The 17,361-nt window shown below is 37.7% G+C and overlaps 1 protein-coding gene across 2 annotated transcripts in view; it reads right to left on the bottom strand.

Annotated features, from left to right (window-relative positions):
* Positions 1–6,859: 6,859 nt before the first annotated feature.
* kcnh1a (potassium voltage-gated channel, subfamily H (eag-related), member 1a) overlaps positions 6,860–17,361 on the bottom strand; it is a 46,206-nt gene continuing 35,704 nt past the window's right edge. For both annotated transcript variants that reach the window (XM_034681067.1, XM_034681066.1), the window contains exons 13-14: positions 13,494–13,690; positions 6,860–8,605 (exon numbers count right to left, since the gene is read on the bottom strand). In XM_034681067.1, coding sequence (XP_034536958.1) covers positions 7,742–8,605; positions 13,494–13,690 — 1,061 coding nt within the window. In that variant the 3' untranslated portion in view covers positions 6,860–7,741. The remainder of the gene's footprint in view (positions 8,606–13,493; positions 13,691–17,361) is intronic.

Here is a 17,361-nt window from a genome sequence, read left to right on the forward strand (position 1 = left end):
TCTTCTCAATATGATTTTTAAATGAACACCTTTAAAGTTGATGAACAAAAAAAACATCTAATGATTTCAACTCGCACTGGAGCAAAAGAGGAAATGTTTCATTTCTGCCTAAATAAAAATAATAATAATATTTTATTTGTAGAGCACTTTTCAAGACAAGGTTACAAAGTGCTTTACATGGGCAGCAGAATAAAACAGGCAGATCATAAAAAACACACAAGTCCAGATAAAGAAATAAAACAAAATTTAAAAGACATAAAATTCCCCTAAAAGAACTCTAAAGGAATACAATTATTTTAAAATATATTACTTAAGACAGTTAAAATAAAATAAAGTAAAATAAAATTCAGATAAAATCCGGGAAGGCTCTGTGATAAAAGTATAAATAAGTTTTATGAACAATAAATATCTCATTGATCAACAGAGAAAACAATTATTTGCAGATCTAGTGAAAGCCTTCAGCTTGAAGCTGTCTAGTGATAGTTTTATTTGAGCACAGAACAATATAAATACGTCATGGTTTCAAGTGTTTGCACCTGCCCCTAACATTTCAGATCACAACAAATACTCTGTAATCCAGTGTGGATTGACTAGTTTATCAACAGTTCCATCAAGACAAACTCATATGTTTCCACAAGAAATAAATAAGCTGCCTTAATGAGCTTATCTGTGCTTTACTGTGTCTTCTGAGCTGAGAAAAGTGCCTCACAGTGAAAAGAAATCTTATCCTCTTACTATTCACAGTGCTCAGTAAGGAGAGCAAACAGCTCCAGGAGATGGCATCTGAGAAGATTAGTTTAAGAATATGTTAATTTTAAGTCAGAGGTGTCATCGCTGAAATGTATAATTTACATAAAACTCTCTTGTTGCCTTTGGCCCACTGCCTCTTTACTTTGCTGCTACAATAACCAACACTTTCCAAGGTTTATGTGTCCAAGTTATCAACCAGTGTTCTGTCTTACCTGCACAGCTCTGTGATTTTTACTTTGGTCAGTGGTGAATTAAGTATTTTAAGTAACAGAACTGCGGTGTGATCTGGAGTTTGTTTGTTATTCTGGTTAGATGAGTGTTTCCATTTAGGTTGTATATGTTCTTAGTGATTAATACACCCTGAGAGGCATTAGTAAGGATCATTGTGGGTGGGGGTCAGTGAGGAATCCTCTTAAATGGGCATAAAACTGAGGTTTATCTGACGTAAGAGGATCAGCAGGAGAATACACCTGCTGAGTTACACCTTCTGGAATAATCAACCTTACCGCAGGGGCTAAAAACACAAAGACGGTACCATGTGCTCCTCAAAGAAAGCAGACAGGCGTACGGTATGTATAAAATATTTATTATGAACAGTACAGTAAGTCACAGTTCAAAACAGAGTTTTCATTGTGCTTGAAATAGTTACATTTCTCATCACATGAAGTGTGAACAAAGAGGCATGTGCATAATACATAGGTTTAATCATTCACCAAATTTTCATAGTTTTCTCTTTCTTCACAATCTAAACATTGCAACATATTTGTGCAAGTATATATTCAATATATGTACGTGGGGTATAATTATTTGGCAGCTATGTGGAGCTGACCACAAAAATAGTTCTGTGTTAAAATAGCTTCAAAGATACGACGGTAAATTGGACATTTAACTTTAGTTTTTTCACTGCAAGCCTGGACATGGGTTAATATTTAAAGGCACAGAGTTGCATGCTTTTAGTGACTTTTATAATGTTCATGTAAATGTAATGATGTGATATTGCAATGCCATGATTTTTTTTTTTCATCTGGAAGCTTTAGATTTCCCCATAGTTCTGCGCTGTTTGGGCCTTTCTATATAAATGTTGCAGCACAGAACAGCATATTGCTTTCAAGGATCTTGTCTTTGAGTTTGAGTTTGAGCCTGCATCCTATTGTAATAACACATATATAATACTGAAAAGTTCATCTCAGACAGTTAGGCTGCATTGAAAAGTTCTTTTTTTTTTTAACTTTTTACTGATTTAAGTGTAAAAACTGTAAAGATCCTGTTCCAGTCTGTTTGGATTGAGTAAAATGTAAAGAAAGTAGAAAAAAAATTTAAATTTATCGTGTAAATAAAAACCATGCATACAAGAAGAGAATACAGTACTTCCACCGTTACAATTCATAACACCTCTGTCCGTCAAATAACTCTGGATGTGCTCATAGGCTCCTTATAACTTTTTCAAAAAACACATGCACCAACTGGATCTCTAAATTTCTTTGAATATAAAGATAACAATCAGAGGTCTGCTGCATTTGTTGCGTAGTTTACTAAAGATATATAGTGCAAAATCAAAAACAAGATGATAGGTCTTTATGAGCCTCTGATCTTCTGTTTTATCAATTAAAAATGGAAATGTTAAACCCAGTTGAAAGTAGATAGGATCCAAAGCTTGATCTGTAAGGCAACTGGACTGGTAGAAATTCTTGAAGACATTTCACCTCTCCTCCGAAAGGCTTCTTCAGTTCTGACCAGACTGGGGAAAGAGCTCGAAGATATAAGCCACTAACAGTCATGGGTGTGTCCAGGAGTCACAAAGGGTCCTAAGTAGGGTCGTTAGTCTGGTTCCTGACAATCGTTAGGGTGATTGGTCAGCTGTGAGTTGTTAGAGTCACATGGTCTCTGGTGTGAGTATGGTCTTACTTGTTTTGACAGAGAATTCAAAACAGCATTGTATGTAGGAGACAAATGGTGTCTTAGTCCACCGCCTCTGTTAAGAGAAGGGTGTTCAAGCTTAACATAGATGGCTTCCTTGATCCCTCTTTCATACCAACAGTCATCTCTGTCAAGGATCTGAACCTTGCTGTCCTCAAAGGAGTGTCCCTTGTCCTTGAGGTTCAGATGTACGGTTGAGTCCTGGCCTGAGGACCTGGCTCTTCTATGTTGGGCCACCTGTGGAGAGGTTGTATAGTTTCACTGTTTCGACTGTTAGTGGCTTATATCTTCAAGCTCTTCCCCGGTCTGGTCAGAACTGAAGAAGCCTTTCGGAGGAGAGGTGAAACGTCTTCAAGAATTTCTACCAGTCCAGTTGCCTTACGGCTCAAGCTTTGGATTACCATGACCTGGAAGACCGAGAACCTTCACAGACAAAGTAGATAGGAATAATCACCACCTTGTCTTTGTGATATGATGGTGTCAAAGTGCCATTCTAGCTTAAAAAAGAAAAAAAAAAAAACAGAGTACAGGGGGTACGTGAACAATAATGCAAGAAGGGAAAAAAAAGAGCTCAGAATTTCTAAAAATTAAGCATAACGTTCATAAGAATTTAACATAGTATTGTATCTGAAAGAGTAAAAAACTCTTACATTTAAAAAAAAAAAGGACATCCCATATATAAAAAAGTTAAGATTAAGCTAGCCAAGATGCTGTAACAGAGTCGTTTTGGACAAATGAACCCCAGTTCATCTGATATGATACAGTATGTACTGAACTCAGTGACCTTCCCGTCTCAAGCACAATAACTGGAGAAGAAAAGAAACTGTGATATTTATGCAATAACATTTGCCTCATTTGTTTGTAGAAGAAAGAAGTTGTCAGATTTAGATACAAATTGAATTTCAAATAACAAAACTTTTTGTCTTTCTTTCACAAGGCTGTCAGAATCCCTCAGTGACACTGTCAATTCTCCGTTCACTGTCTTTGATTTCTGAACTCTTCACTCTTTTCTGTTCTCTGTTTTTACAGAAACAGTAGAAAGATATACGTCAGTGTTTTTCCTTTCTCTAAGATCAGCTTGTTTAAAAAATCTGCCGCTTACAGCCCCTCAAACACTGGATCTTAACCAAGAAGGTTCTCACTTCTGTGATGACATTCTCATTTATTTTTAGTAGGCTGAATTTTTGATGGGCATAAATGTGTTGGAGAGAAAAACCTTTTCACCCTCGACTGTGTCCGACTCGGCTTGTCTTGATAAGAGAGAAGGCATGTGGGGAACATGAATTATCCATTCGAATAATAAATAATATAGAAAATGTGTTATTTTTCCATGTTAAAGAATGCTGTCAGTGCACGCTAAAGATAGATACAAGAAGCCTCACAAAGCTTCTGCCTATACAAGAAGTAAAACACTTCTTCTTGTGGTCTGATGATAAAACTGGTTTTGTTTCTGTTATGGAGAAAGTCTTCAAATTTTTTGTCAAAGTAAAAGTATTACGTCTAGTGTAGGGATGCTCTGGTGTAGAGATAGACCGATATGTTTTTTTGAGGCCGATACCGATTATTAGTCAAAGGACGTTGTGTTGCAGCCGTAAATAGTGCAAAAACGAACAGACTGTCTAGCGGCAAATTAAAGTGCTGAAAAAAATCCAATCTTTAAAAATTCGGGAAATCACGTGGCAGAAATGATACCATCTGCAGAAACCGTAGCCTAGCTTGTGTTCCATTTCTCCCTGCAGTTTCTCATTGGCTGATTGGCTGTTGCCCATGCCGTGGCTCTGCATGTAACCAATCAGATGGTGTAGTGACAGCAGACAGATAAGGCGTGGCTGCATCAGAGCCAAAATAACCCAGTTTTAAATTGATCTCTTATCGGCTGTCAGATTTTTATAAAAGGCCGATGCAGATATGCGTCAAAATGCAGAATATCGGCGCCGATAACCGCCCAGTCGATAACCGCCCAGTCGATAACCGCCCAGTCGATAACCGCCCAGTCGATAACCGCCCAGTCGATAATCGCCCAGTCGATAATCGCCCAGTCGATAATCGCCCAGTCGATAATCGCCCAGTCGATAATCGGTCTACCCCTACTCTGGTGCAAATAATAGTGCAAAAAATAGTGAAGATTGTTGTAGCAATTTAAAGCAAAATGAATGATGCTATGTTTGATACAGAACTGAATCTATTGATTACTCTTATTATGGATTTGATTTTCTTAATTAGTCAATTGATTGGTTTCTAAAAAACCTGAAAATATGCACAGTTATAAGATATTGTTTTCTCTGATTATTGTTTATTGTAAAAACTGTAACAATAGTGACAAAAAACGTCACAGGACATGACATGTTTGTAATACTTGTTTCTTTTTTCAACCAACTGTCCAAAACTCAGTATTATAAAAAAAACACCCTGAAAATTATTCAAATATGAAAAAGAAAACAGCAAAAACTCCCTTTTGTGAAGCTGAGACCATATTATAAAAAATGATAAATATCAAAATCATTCACTTAATTTTTGACCCATCATTGGTATAAACAATTCACCCTACTGAACTTTTACAAAAAACAAAAATACTACGGTGGCTCTGAGAGCTCACAGCACTGGAACTTAAGAGAACACATGCAAAAAGACAAAACACAAGCAAAATAAGAAAAAATCTTCATCAATTTGACAACACATGCGCAGCATTTAGAAAGCGCGCTGCAAAGACCACAACACAATACATTAGAAAAACACGCTGCAAAGACCACAACACAACAATACATTAGAAAAAACACACTGCAAATAGACCGCAACACAACGGAAGTGTTTCCAGAGAACACTTAAAAGTGATGCACACGTCCGGACACACTTGTTGTTGACACGGATTTTGAGTCACAGCGTTATTAAGGTTCTCTTACCGTCAGTGGTGTTGGAAAATGAGATGAAAAAGTAAGTAAGATAACAAGCGTGTCCGGACGTGTGCTTCACTTTTAAGTGTCCCCTGGAAACACTTCAGTTGTGTTGTGGTCTTTGCAATGTGTTTTTCTAATGTGTTGTGTTGTGGTCTTTACATCGCGTTTTCTAAATGCTGCGCATGTGTTGTTAAATTGATGAAGATGTTTTCTTAATTTGCTTGTGTTTTTTCTTTTTGCATGTGTTTTCTCAAGTTGCAGGGCTGTGAGCTCTCTGAGCCACCGTAAAATACTTTGGATATTTACTTGTTTAAGAAAAACAAGTATGACTGCTGTTGATATCAGAAACATGATACAGATTTACCCTTAGCAGTAAACAATCTACTATATTCCTCAGTATAGGAGTCTGCTGTGATCCATGAAACAGAAAACTGCTTCATATTTATCAAATGAGACATAGTTTGTTTATTTAAAGAGCACAAACTGGCAACTCGTACTGTAAAAGCTTACTAAATGTGTAATTATTGCTTGTTACCAGTGCCCGTGGCTCTCTTTTACTTCATGGTTAATGAATCTTGTTCTGTAAATTGAAGGATTGTTATAAATAATTTTCAGAGCGTTGTTACCACAAAGAAACCTCTGAAGCTCTTTTCTCCCTGTAATCTCACTCTGCCCCTGATCCTTCTTCTCATACATTCGTTTACAGAGATTTCTTTTTGGTAAACCCTTTAATTCAGAGAGTAAATATGTAAGGGTTTTATGTGAGTGTGTTCATATGGTAACTTAAAGAAAGTCCTCTAAATCTTAAAAAAACAACACATTTTCAAAAATATTTTCTATCATACATTTTTTGTAAACTGCTTCCTCTGTAAACTATTTCATCAGCATGTTTGTTCTCCCTTCATGAAATGTCTCATGGTATAAAGATTTTGGTTGTCTGCTTGGTTGACTCCCATTTTGAAAGTGCATTTAGGGGAAACGTATAAGCTGGAAGCAAGTTGAAACTGAATCCAAATATCAGCCTCAAACAAAGCAATCACTGTCGTCCTGACAGAACGTCTGCAGGGAAACTCTTCGAATGAGCATGAATGACAAAAAGACTTCCCTGGACTTTTTCCTCCTCTGTGGTGGTGAATTTATCTTACATGTTTTCATTGGATGATGTTTTTTTCTCTTGGGATGGACAGACATATATTATATCCTGCATGCTTACCCATGTAATAAACATAAAAATGTACCTCAGCAGAGATGAAAGGCAAGAAGTAATGGCTAGAACAGGATTTCAGTGACTATCTAGATTTGATCAAACCTGCTCTTTAATTTGTTTTATTTTACATGAATACACTTCATTTGAGAAATATTATGCAGAGGTCATTCTTACCTGTGTTTACTGCAGAGAAAAATGCTTGCTTCTCATACAGGGTATCATGTATGCGTTTGTAATGTGGTGTAAATTCATGGCAATAACTAATACTAGATATCAGGAGAGATGCATGTCTTCCTAACTGCTGCCAATCGAGTTACATTTGTCGTCATGCTCATCTGTCAGAGTGATTTGTTGTATAATTCATAATGGTACAGACAGTTGGTACAAGAGTTCATCAATTGCTTGTGGAAATTACTCTGCAAATGTTTCAACATCTGCAAAGACCGTCCTTTCTCACTGTCACTGTGAAATAATGACTCGCTGCCTGGCCGCTGTAATCACATACACACCATCTGCAGTGTGAGGGACACGACTACTTTATATGGCATGCAAAGAATCCAATAGAAATGATTCAATAACAAACCAGTGGTTCATGCTGTTTCTATTAGAGCCTTGCAGTAGAGTTGCAACGAGGCTCTTCTGCTCAGACTCCTAAAATCGCACCTGGTCAGTAGATTTTAGACTACAGACAAACCGCTCAAGCTATTTTCAATCGAAATGCAATGGAAACAGAATTCAAACCTATGTACAAACCTTGCATTGTACGTTGTTATGTAACCTCACACACCAAGAGCTTGCCTATGACCTCTGTTCATTGCTTACCAACAGCTACATCCCTATGATAAGGGCTGCTGCCCCAAAGACAACACTGTCACCTTTAATAAATGGTGCAGCTTCAGGTAGCCAAGTAATGTTGACATTACCGGATTCCAGCTGAGTTAGAGTTAACTGTTCATGATGATTCCTCCACCCTTCAAGAGAAGATGTCCTCTTTGTCCAGTTCTGGTGAAGCAGGTCTAGAAATGTCAAAAAGAGGCTGCGGTGAGCCAGTACTGGATTTCCTCGCTTTGAGGAGGTTAAGTGCTTCTGTGAGTTGCGCTTCAAGGCTGGACACACGGACACCCAGGTTCTTTAGGTCGTCCTTCAGCTCCAGCTTGAGATCCTGAAGGGAGGCCTGAAGAGTTTGCTCAGGGATAGGGTAGAAGGGATGCCTCGTCTCCGGAGGCTGGACTGGACTACGGTCCTGGGGCGTCAAACGGCAGTCACCCACTTTGTCCAGACGCAGGTCACTTTTGGTGATCCCGCTGTCACATGAGTCTGTCTTCTTCAAAGACGTTGGTGGTTCAAGCCCCTTGGTCCGTTCAGGTAAAGTCTCCATGGATTCTGCTTTAGACACTTGATTCCAGTTATCAGCTTTGGCCATAGACTCCTTGAAGCGGCCCCAGCCTTTGGCTTTAAGTGGTTCAGCAGCACGGCCTCCTACCAAAGATATTGGCACCTTTAGCTTGGACTTCTCTGACAGAGTGGTGCTGGGGGGTGTTGAAGCTGACGGTGTGGAAGATGAGGGTGTTGCAGGGCTCTCAGTTACAGTTATGATGCTGGTGGTCGTAATTGCTGTGTTAGCCATGGGGACGTCCACATACATGGGGCCTTTTTCAATGTCTTGCTCATCAAGCTCTGGTTTATCACTCCCCAAGCGAGCCTCTTTCTGCTGTCGAAAGCGCTGGAAGAGTTTCCGTACCGGGTGATCCGGAGGCAAGTTGAGAGGGGCTTCATTTTTACGTCTCTGTCGCTCCTCCTCCTCTCGTTTCACATCGCTGATCTTTCGGAAGACAATCTAGAAAAGGATTTAAAGATGACTGAGTGATGAACAAAGAAAGCAGTGTTTGACAGCACACGAGCAAATCCTATTATAATTCCTCATTTCACAGTCAGTTTACTCACTTTAATGAGAAATGATGATATAAAACCAAATAAAAATCATCTTTTTGGCTGAACAGGTGTAGAGTCTTGTGGAGATTGTGCAAGCAGCTTCTTTCCAAATGTGTATGCTTCTTAAATGTCACATCAAAGAGGCAATTCCCATGACACAGAGGGAAAGTTCACATCCTGCCTTTGGCTTCGGTTGGCGAAGACTCTTTTGTGAACTTATTCACAGCTGCTAATGAATGGTTCAAGTATTCTTGCCAATATTTCTATCCTCTGTATTTGGGATTGTTGCTTGGTGTAACATGATGTTGGTACCTGTGTGCCCAAAATAAATCCAAATTAACCTCTGTTGTCATTAAGAGCTAACATTTAAAAAAAAAAAGGTCTTGATCCCTTCACTTATAAAGACTGTGCAATCTTGGAAGCAAATAACTGCTACACGCCAAAGCCACTGCTTTAGGTTTACCTGTCAGTACATTTTGGAAAAAGTTCTGAAGAATTGTTTGAAAATTTCAACAAAAATGAAGTGTCTCCTTTTCAAATAGTTAATTATTAAGAATGATACCAGTCTATATGCATTAGCTTAGCCATGCTGTTGTAAAGGCATGTACTTTCTATCAGTCTTTGTATTGTTTTTAGGTTGATTCTGAGCTTCATTTTAATAGCAATATTGGTATTTCAGAGTATTATTGTTTAAAATTAAATATATTGACCAAGGCTAATTCAACTTAAACACAGAACATAAAAACAATCTTAATGTGCATCCTTAATGTTGTGGAATTTTCATTGTCTTATATATACGTATGTAAGAATGTTTAACACTTGTATCTTTCCACAGGGTCCCCACTCTCTCCAGAGATAATTTTCCAGGACATTTCCAGGACATTTTCAGTGATGATCAAGCTGGTATGACAGTCTAAATTTAGTTCCTAATTCAGTTACTAAATAGTCTAATATGTTCCTCTCAGTGAAAGACATGTAGTCTATGGCTATCAATGAAATCATCTCTTGAATGCTTAAAAAAATGATGGCAAATTAATTATAGAACAATGCAACCACAGATGTACAGCACTTCACTTCATTAGTGCAACCAAGTAAAAATGATGGGCAACTCTCATCTCAGCTTTCGCTTTTTTCAAAAAACATATAATTAGCAAAGTACAAAACAAAAGAGCCAGCAAAGGAATCTGGAAGCTGCCTTACGGAAATAAATAAATAATAATAATAATAATAATAATCAGAGGATCAGTGCATACATTGACCTAAATAGAACTGAATGACAAAAATGGCCACAAATGTTGAATGGGGATGTGTTTTTTTTAACCGTGTCAGGTTGCACGCAGTCAGGTTAGAATAATTTTCCAGGACAATCCGTGATTTTCCAGGACATTTTACCTTTTCTACCATTTTCCAGGTGTTTTCCAGTACCTGAAAACTGGTCAACTGTTTTCCAGGTTTTCCAGGACGTGTGGGAACCCTGTTTCCAGTGTAAGTGTCAGGTGCAGAGTTACTTCCTTCCAATGTCAACCGAGACTACTGGGTGATAGGCGAGACAGGGTAACTGTAGTAATCAAGGTCTTTCTCCCTGCTCCTGTCTTTATCTGTATGTTCAGACTGACGTAGTGACTCCAGACTAGAGCACAGCTCTTCTTCAGGCCTGAGGACTGGTCTGGCAGAACTGACTTGGCATTGCACTGCACTCTCCTGCCTGTGTACTGTTGTGTTATGTCTCCTTGATCAAGTCATTATTTATAAAATGCTGATGTGTGTATACTGATTGAGCGTCTACTGGCTGATACAACATTGTTGCACTGTATTTCTCATCAAACTCTCAGCAAGATAGAAATCGAAAGTTTTGCTTTCCACTGTGTTCATGATAACAGTCAAGTATTTTGGAAAACAAACAAATGGCCGCCGTTGGAAAATCCCTAATAGCTTGAAGTTTGTCATTGTGCTTATTTTTTACTTTTTTTTGTCACCAACTTTTCTTTTATTCTCCGGCATGGAGCTAAAATACAAAAAGCACAAAACAATCTATCATGAGAAACATTTAATTTCTCTCTTTGGTCTCATTTTAACACTACTCTCTCGACTCAAACCACTCACATGTCGGACATGTCGTGTACTGTGTTTCCCAAGTGCAACCTCACAAGTTCCTTTTGAAGGCAGGGCTTGGCTCATTCAATCCATCTCTGGATTTCCCTGCTGTATACATTCAGAAAATATGGCACCCTGGTGAATAGTGACTGTAATACAGCAGATGAGATTGCCTCTTAACATGCAGGCAATTCAATCTCTGCTGCACTCTCTTGGGCAGGCTAACCTTATCATGAATGAGGTAATGACTGGTAGCTACACTTGAGCTGTTGATCACAGCTGGTCATTTCTAGATGAAGATTGTAGGAGTGGCTCTGATATGCAGTGACTTATGTATCTGCGTGTTTGTATGAAGTTTAGTATGTGATTTTTAAATCTGTGTAACATGTATTAGAGCTGTCTTACCCACGGTCATTACATGTACGATTACAGGGAGGGTGTTCTTTTTGTAGAAGGAAATTAAACTGAAACCACGATCTTACTGTGGCTTGTGAGCTTCAAAATGTTGGTAAGCGTTTTTTTCTTCAGGAAAAAACAGGCTAGCTGGCCCCCTATGCTAAACTATACTAACATATTTCATTGGCAGACACAAAAACTGCCCTCCCATCCAACTCTCAACAAGTTCCTAAAACAAGCAGTGTTCCTCAAGAACAAGACACCTTTGGAGCTGCATCACAACTAAATCCAATTTAATGTTGTAGCAGTGTCACTCAAATCAAGATGAAATACTGATTTCGTATAATCACACGCAAAAATGTCATGAAGCAGTTGTCACTTTTCTTATAACCCCATGGACTAATTTGCTAAATCATCACAGGGTAGGTACGACATTATGGAATGAACCTGATTTTGGATCTACAATTAAATGTTGGGCATACGGTCACCTTGCGGGGGTTTCCAGAGGTCTGAGCCAGCTTCGGGCTGCGACTCCACACAGAAAAGATTTAATGCGTGAGTCTTAATCCTTAAGGAGAAGTTCTGAGATGAATCGAATAATTAAAGGGTTAATTTCGGTTAAGACAAGATCAGTTGTGATTCTGTGTCCGGCGGGACAGTAAGACTCTGCAAGTTATGCACTTCAGAGCAGTGAAGGAGGCTGATTATTTATAATAATCCCTCCTAATTTAAATAAATAACAAGATCTAACACTATTTACCATGTACGTTAAGTTAAATAAGTACAGAGAGAGAGAGAGTAGATCAAACATAACTGGCCGCATATAAAATGTTAATGTTTGAAGTGTTTGCTGTATGTTTTTGTTGATTGTTACTGTTCTGGTTTTTGTTTTTAACTCTGTAAAGCACTTTGAATTGCTCTTTGTATGAATAGTGCTTTATAAATAAACTTGCCTTGCCTTGCCTTTTGCGGGGTAACCACATGCTGAAGGAACCTTTTAGTTCATTGAAATGTAGTTCATGGAACTAAAAGTTCTGGATGTTATTTGGTGGAATTGCAACTAAACTGTCGAAGTATTTTTTTGGCCAGTGTGACCAAACCGAGCCAGAAGCTATAGAAAGAAACACAGTCACCGTAGACGCCCATGCTTGTTTTATTTTCTGTTGGAAGCATAGTGGGAAAACACCTTTTGTGACTCACCACCAATGTTAAAACACTTTAAGTTCAAACTCTTGTCAAAAAAGGCTGACAAGAGGAAGAGTAACAGATTAACATAAAACTAACTTGATTTAACAATGAGACAAACAGTATATTAAAGAAAATTTGATTTTGTTACTGTAACATTGTCATGACATTTTTGGTAGCACCTTTTTCAATTTTTCAACATCGAGCAATTACTCATATGTTTCCAACAGTAGCTGTCTTCCATCCCTGTAATTTTAAATTATCATCCAGTAATACTCAAGTGTTATAACCTCCTGTCCAGAGCCCTGTTACAATTTATCCTGCTTCACATTAAATCCAATCAGCTGGTAAAACCGAGTGACTTTTATTGCGGCAAAGCCAGAGGAAATGCAGGCTTGTGTCTTAGGTAAAATCAGACTGCAGACGTCCATCAAAAAAAAAAAGAGAGAGTTCATCATTATTAAGTATTTCAGGCAGTATCACATTATGTAGGAGCAGCCACAGTGAGCTGTCAGATGAGCTGCAGGCAACAGCCTGCACAAGAATGACTCCTCGGCAAGGTAACCAAATTTACTTTTACCTGCTGCTGTGTGGAAAAAACTGACACAGTGTTCGACACGAAGCAACTTGAAGACGATTCACGATGAATTTGTGGTCGTGAAATACTCATTTGTGGCCATGAATTCAAACCTGGTTTCAGACAGGATCTTATGTGAAGTAACTATCAGTGAGCATAAATCACAGAAAGGTAGGATAGGTATTTATTAATGTATTATTCTCTGCTGGATCACACAGCCACACCCTGTTAGTGTATGTGTAATGGCACCATCTATTAATATAAGTGATCCATGGTACTGGTCGCAAGGTCTGAGGATCATGATAAATGTAGTTTTTAGTTGTGGTCTAGTGCTTGATTTAATGTAAAAAATCTTTTCTAAAATGTCACCAGATGGGTTCTGTATGGTTTCAAACTGTATTGTAAGCATTTTTTTCTGTATTCCTAACACTTTGTGAACTTCAGACATAGAAGTGACACTAAAAGGCACTGTATCGACCAAATCTAAACTGGGGAAATTGTAACACTTTTCTTTCATGATGAATTCTGAATATGAACTTACTCTTTTTCGTAGGTTGTAGGTGAGCAGCAGATTCCTTGAGAAGTGGTTTGAAAAAGCTGTGTAGAATTCCAGCACCTTCTGTAGAGCGTCACGTTTAATGACGTGGAGATCACAGTAGGTCAGAGCTCGGACATTGGCGCAAGCTTGAGCCAATGTCACCTCTTTCCAGAAGACATCACCAAATACATCCCCTTTGCCTGTAGAGAGAGTGAGCAATGTTAAAATTAGCTTTCGGTTAATAATAATAATAATAATAATAAAAATGATAATAATAATAATGATGCTTTATTTATATAGCACTTTTCAATACAAGTAACAAAGTGCTTTACAGTGGGCAATAAAAACAAGAAGAAGTGCAAAGCAAAATGAAGCGATTAAAAATAAAATGAAATAAAAGCTTAAAAACCCTAAAAACTTATAAAACAGACCCTTAAAATCAGAGCTCAAATTAAATAAAATCACACAATAAAAGCTTTCCTGTAAAAATGTGTCTTGAGTAATGACATAAAACACGGGACTGACTCTGCAAGTCCGATATCCTCTGGCAGGCTGTTCCAGAGTGTAGGAGCCCTGACTGAGAAAGACCTGTCCCCTTTAGTTTTCAGTCGGGTCCTTGGAACAGCTAACAGAGCACTGCCAGAGGATCTCAGACTTTGACTAGGTTTGTAGGGGGATACAAGCTCAGAGATATAGAGAGGGGCAAGTCCATGTAGTGCTTTAAAAGTCAAGAAAATAATCTTAAAATCAATCCTAAAATCAACAGGCAGCTAGTGAAGATGAGCTAAAATGGGGGTGATGTGGGCACATTTTTTAGTTCCTGTTAAAAGACGAGCTGCTGCATTTTGAACTGTTTGATGACGGTGGATTGATTTTTGACTAAGACATTTGTACAGGGAATTACAGTAATCGAGACGGGAGGATATGAAGACATGAATACGTTTCTGGAGATCTTTTGCTGACATTAAGCCTATCTACTGGATTCATTCAAATATTGGGTGCGCTTTTTACCTACTTACAAAATAAAAAATAAAAAAAGTAGGTCTAAAATCTATTTACACTCTCATAGTGTTGACCAAACCAGACACTCATTTAGACCTCTTGAGTTGAGTTTGACAGAAAATAAAAATGAAAGGAGAGTGTCATATTTAAAAAAAAAAAGGTTGCTAACATTACCTATAATTACACAATAATGATAGCAACATCATTCAAAGCTAACCTTACAATGTCACATAAATAGGAGTGTTACTTCAAACAAATTAGTTTATTAGCTATTTGTACACAATAGGAAAGTCACAACATCTGAGCTTACAAATATGTTAGCAAAGAAGCAAGAGTATCCTACTGCTAATTTCTGAAGGTTTATTCATAGATTATCAAATATGATGCTTTTAATTTGATATATGACCAAAATTTCTTCTTAAATTTCCCCATCCATTGCAGTAAAACTTGAATAATGTGATATCTCACCATTTAAATTTCAAACCTCTTCTACATTACGTTAGTGTAGGATTTTACCTTTCCACACTGAGTGGGATGCCAGAAGAAAATGCCTGCCATGTGAATTTGTTGATGAACCAGAACATTTTATAACTCAATATAATAAACCTTCAAATGACCAGTTTCAGTCAGAATTTGACAGATAATATCTGATTTGTTCCACCCACAGGATGAAAAGATCTAAGGAACATTTAAACATGTGTTTCACAAAAGCAATCAAAACACTATCACTGATATACAGGTGAGTAATAACATCAAAAGCTACTGAATACATTTGCAGAGCACTCTGAGGGAGAGTAAGTCAAATAGCACCAGCCTGAGGTGAGATGTTGGTGCGCTTCACATGTTTCTCTTCCTGGGTTCCATTAGGTTAATGAGAATTTGATTCATAGCAGTAACTTGTTTATCACTTTAGGCTCCATTACAGTCTCCATCTGGGATAGTGGTATTAGCCTGACAATACACTGATTGTTGCAAAGAGGACCAATAGCAGGTTATTGATGAAAACCAGCCAGGATAGTGTCACCGGTGCAACCAGAGCATGCCATCCATTATTCACTTAATCAATCATTAGGCAAATTAGAGGAGGGAGTTTAAAAGAAAAACTCTTCTGGGATTTAACCCGGCCAGTGTGTGCAAAGGAAAGATCTATTTTATTGTATATTGGGTAGTTAAGATGCAGCCTCCTTTGATAAAACACAAAGTGCAACAGAAGAGGACCATGGTTCACAAGTGTAGAAAATGTCAGGGCAGTTGGTACTGTAATTATATTGAAATAATACTTTCTTTCCTCCTTTCTTACTTACTAATTTATTTTTGATGTTTCATTTTACTGGCACTGGTCTCAGTGTGTGTGTGTGTGTGTGTGTGTGTGTGTGTGTGTGTGTGTGTGTGTAAATATACTGATAAAGCTGATACACAGATATTTAACCTGAACATCCACATTTTTTAACAATGTGATGACATGTTTAGCTTAGAGAGTAGTCGCTTATCTATACATCCAATAGTCATTGAGTTGACTAAGTCATGTTAATGTTATTTGAAGCCATTTAATGAACATGAGTCCAATAGTCACCCTCTTAAAGCTCACTTTTTGGTCACAACCAACTCCTGAGGGAAATCTTGGACTCTTTAGCTGCTCAATGCTCTGCCTTTGAGCCAGTGGCTAGCTCTGTGTATTCAAATTTCTTGCTAAGCTGGTCATGCAAAGGTGTCTTAGAGTTTATCCTTGTAACAGCTGTGTAATGCAGTAGAAGAAGATGCTATAGGGTACCTCCTTTCAGATTATGTGCACATTGTCAAGTGATATGTTTCTGAAAAAATAGTAATCAAGATTATTGAATTGTTGATGAAGCAGGGGAAATAAGGACTTACAATATTTCAATAAAACTCTCTTTGACGTATAGAAATGGTTTCTATATCTTCATTTTTGTTTTTAGGAATTCGTCCTGCTTCTTTAATGCACATCTGTGAGTCAATTGATAGTGCTGACACTAGTGTATTTTAATGAAGCAAGAAGCTTTAACAAAAAACAGACTATTCTTGTAAATATAGATATAATTTTCCACTATTGTTTTTGAAACTAGGATGAAGTTGAAAAGGCCAGACAATACTCAGAATGTTAGCCAGAGGATTGTGTATCTGTGACAATCATATCCTTGTCCAAGTTCATGATTCAGCAGATAGCAATCCCCCAAACAGCAGGTTTCACTGCAGTCAAAAAGTGAAAAGTGAAAAGTGCTGGCATAGACAGACACAAAAGGAGGATTTTAACAACAACACTTGTTTAACAGCACTGGAGGCAAATATGACTGAAATGTTGATTGTATTGTTGTCATATAAACTCTGGTGTCAAAATGCCCAAAATAGGACAAAATACAAGCAAGCTATGTATCACCACATCTGTATCTTTGTTCAGTGTCATTTTTAAGGTTAAGAAAATTCTTCTTCTTCTTTTATCTTGTGAAAAATTTGAGCAGATCTAGGGCAGGTCCTTTGACCGTGTCTATCATGAAATAAAAATAAGAGATAAATCCATTATTAATTATGATAAAATGCTAATGTTGTCATTTGGCAAACTTCTTCAAAGGGTGTCAAAACCACTGAGCCCATGTTGATTACACTGCTGAAAGATAAATCTAAGACTCAGCCAAAGCAAAACTTTATCACTCATGAACTTCAGAAGAAAAGCAGTATTCGAGCAGTATTTGGATACTTAAAAACGATCTACGAGATCTCTTGATCTTCTTCGGGATTGAAAACTTAATAGCACAGTAACATAGGTGAGCACGTAGACATAATTGACAGTAAAAACAGTCATTAATAATGTCCAAGCTGAACCTTTATGTAATATATATATATAACAGGGCAC

The sequence above is a fragment of the Notolabrus celidotus genome, chromosome 4 (assembly GCF_009762535.1).
Source record: "Notolabrus celidotus isolate fNotCel1 chromosome 4, fNotCel1.pri, whole genome shotgun sequence".
Lineage (NCBI taxonomy): Eukaryota > Metazoa > Chordata > Actinopteri > Labriformes > Labridae > Notolabrus > Notolabrus celidotus.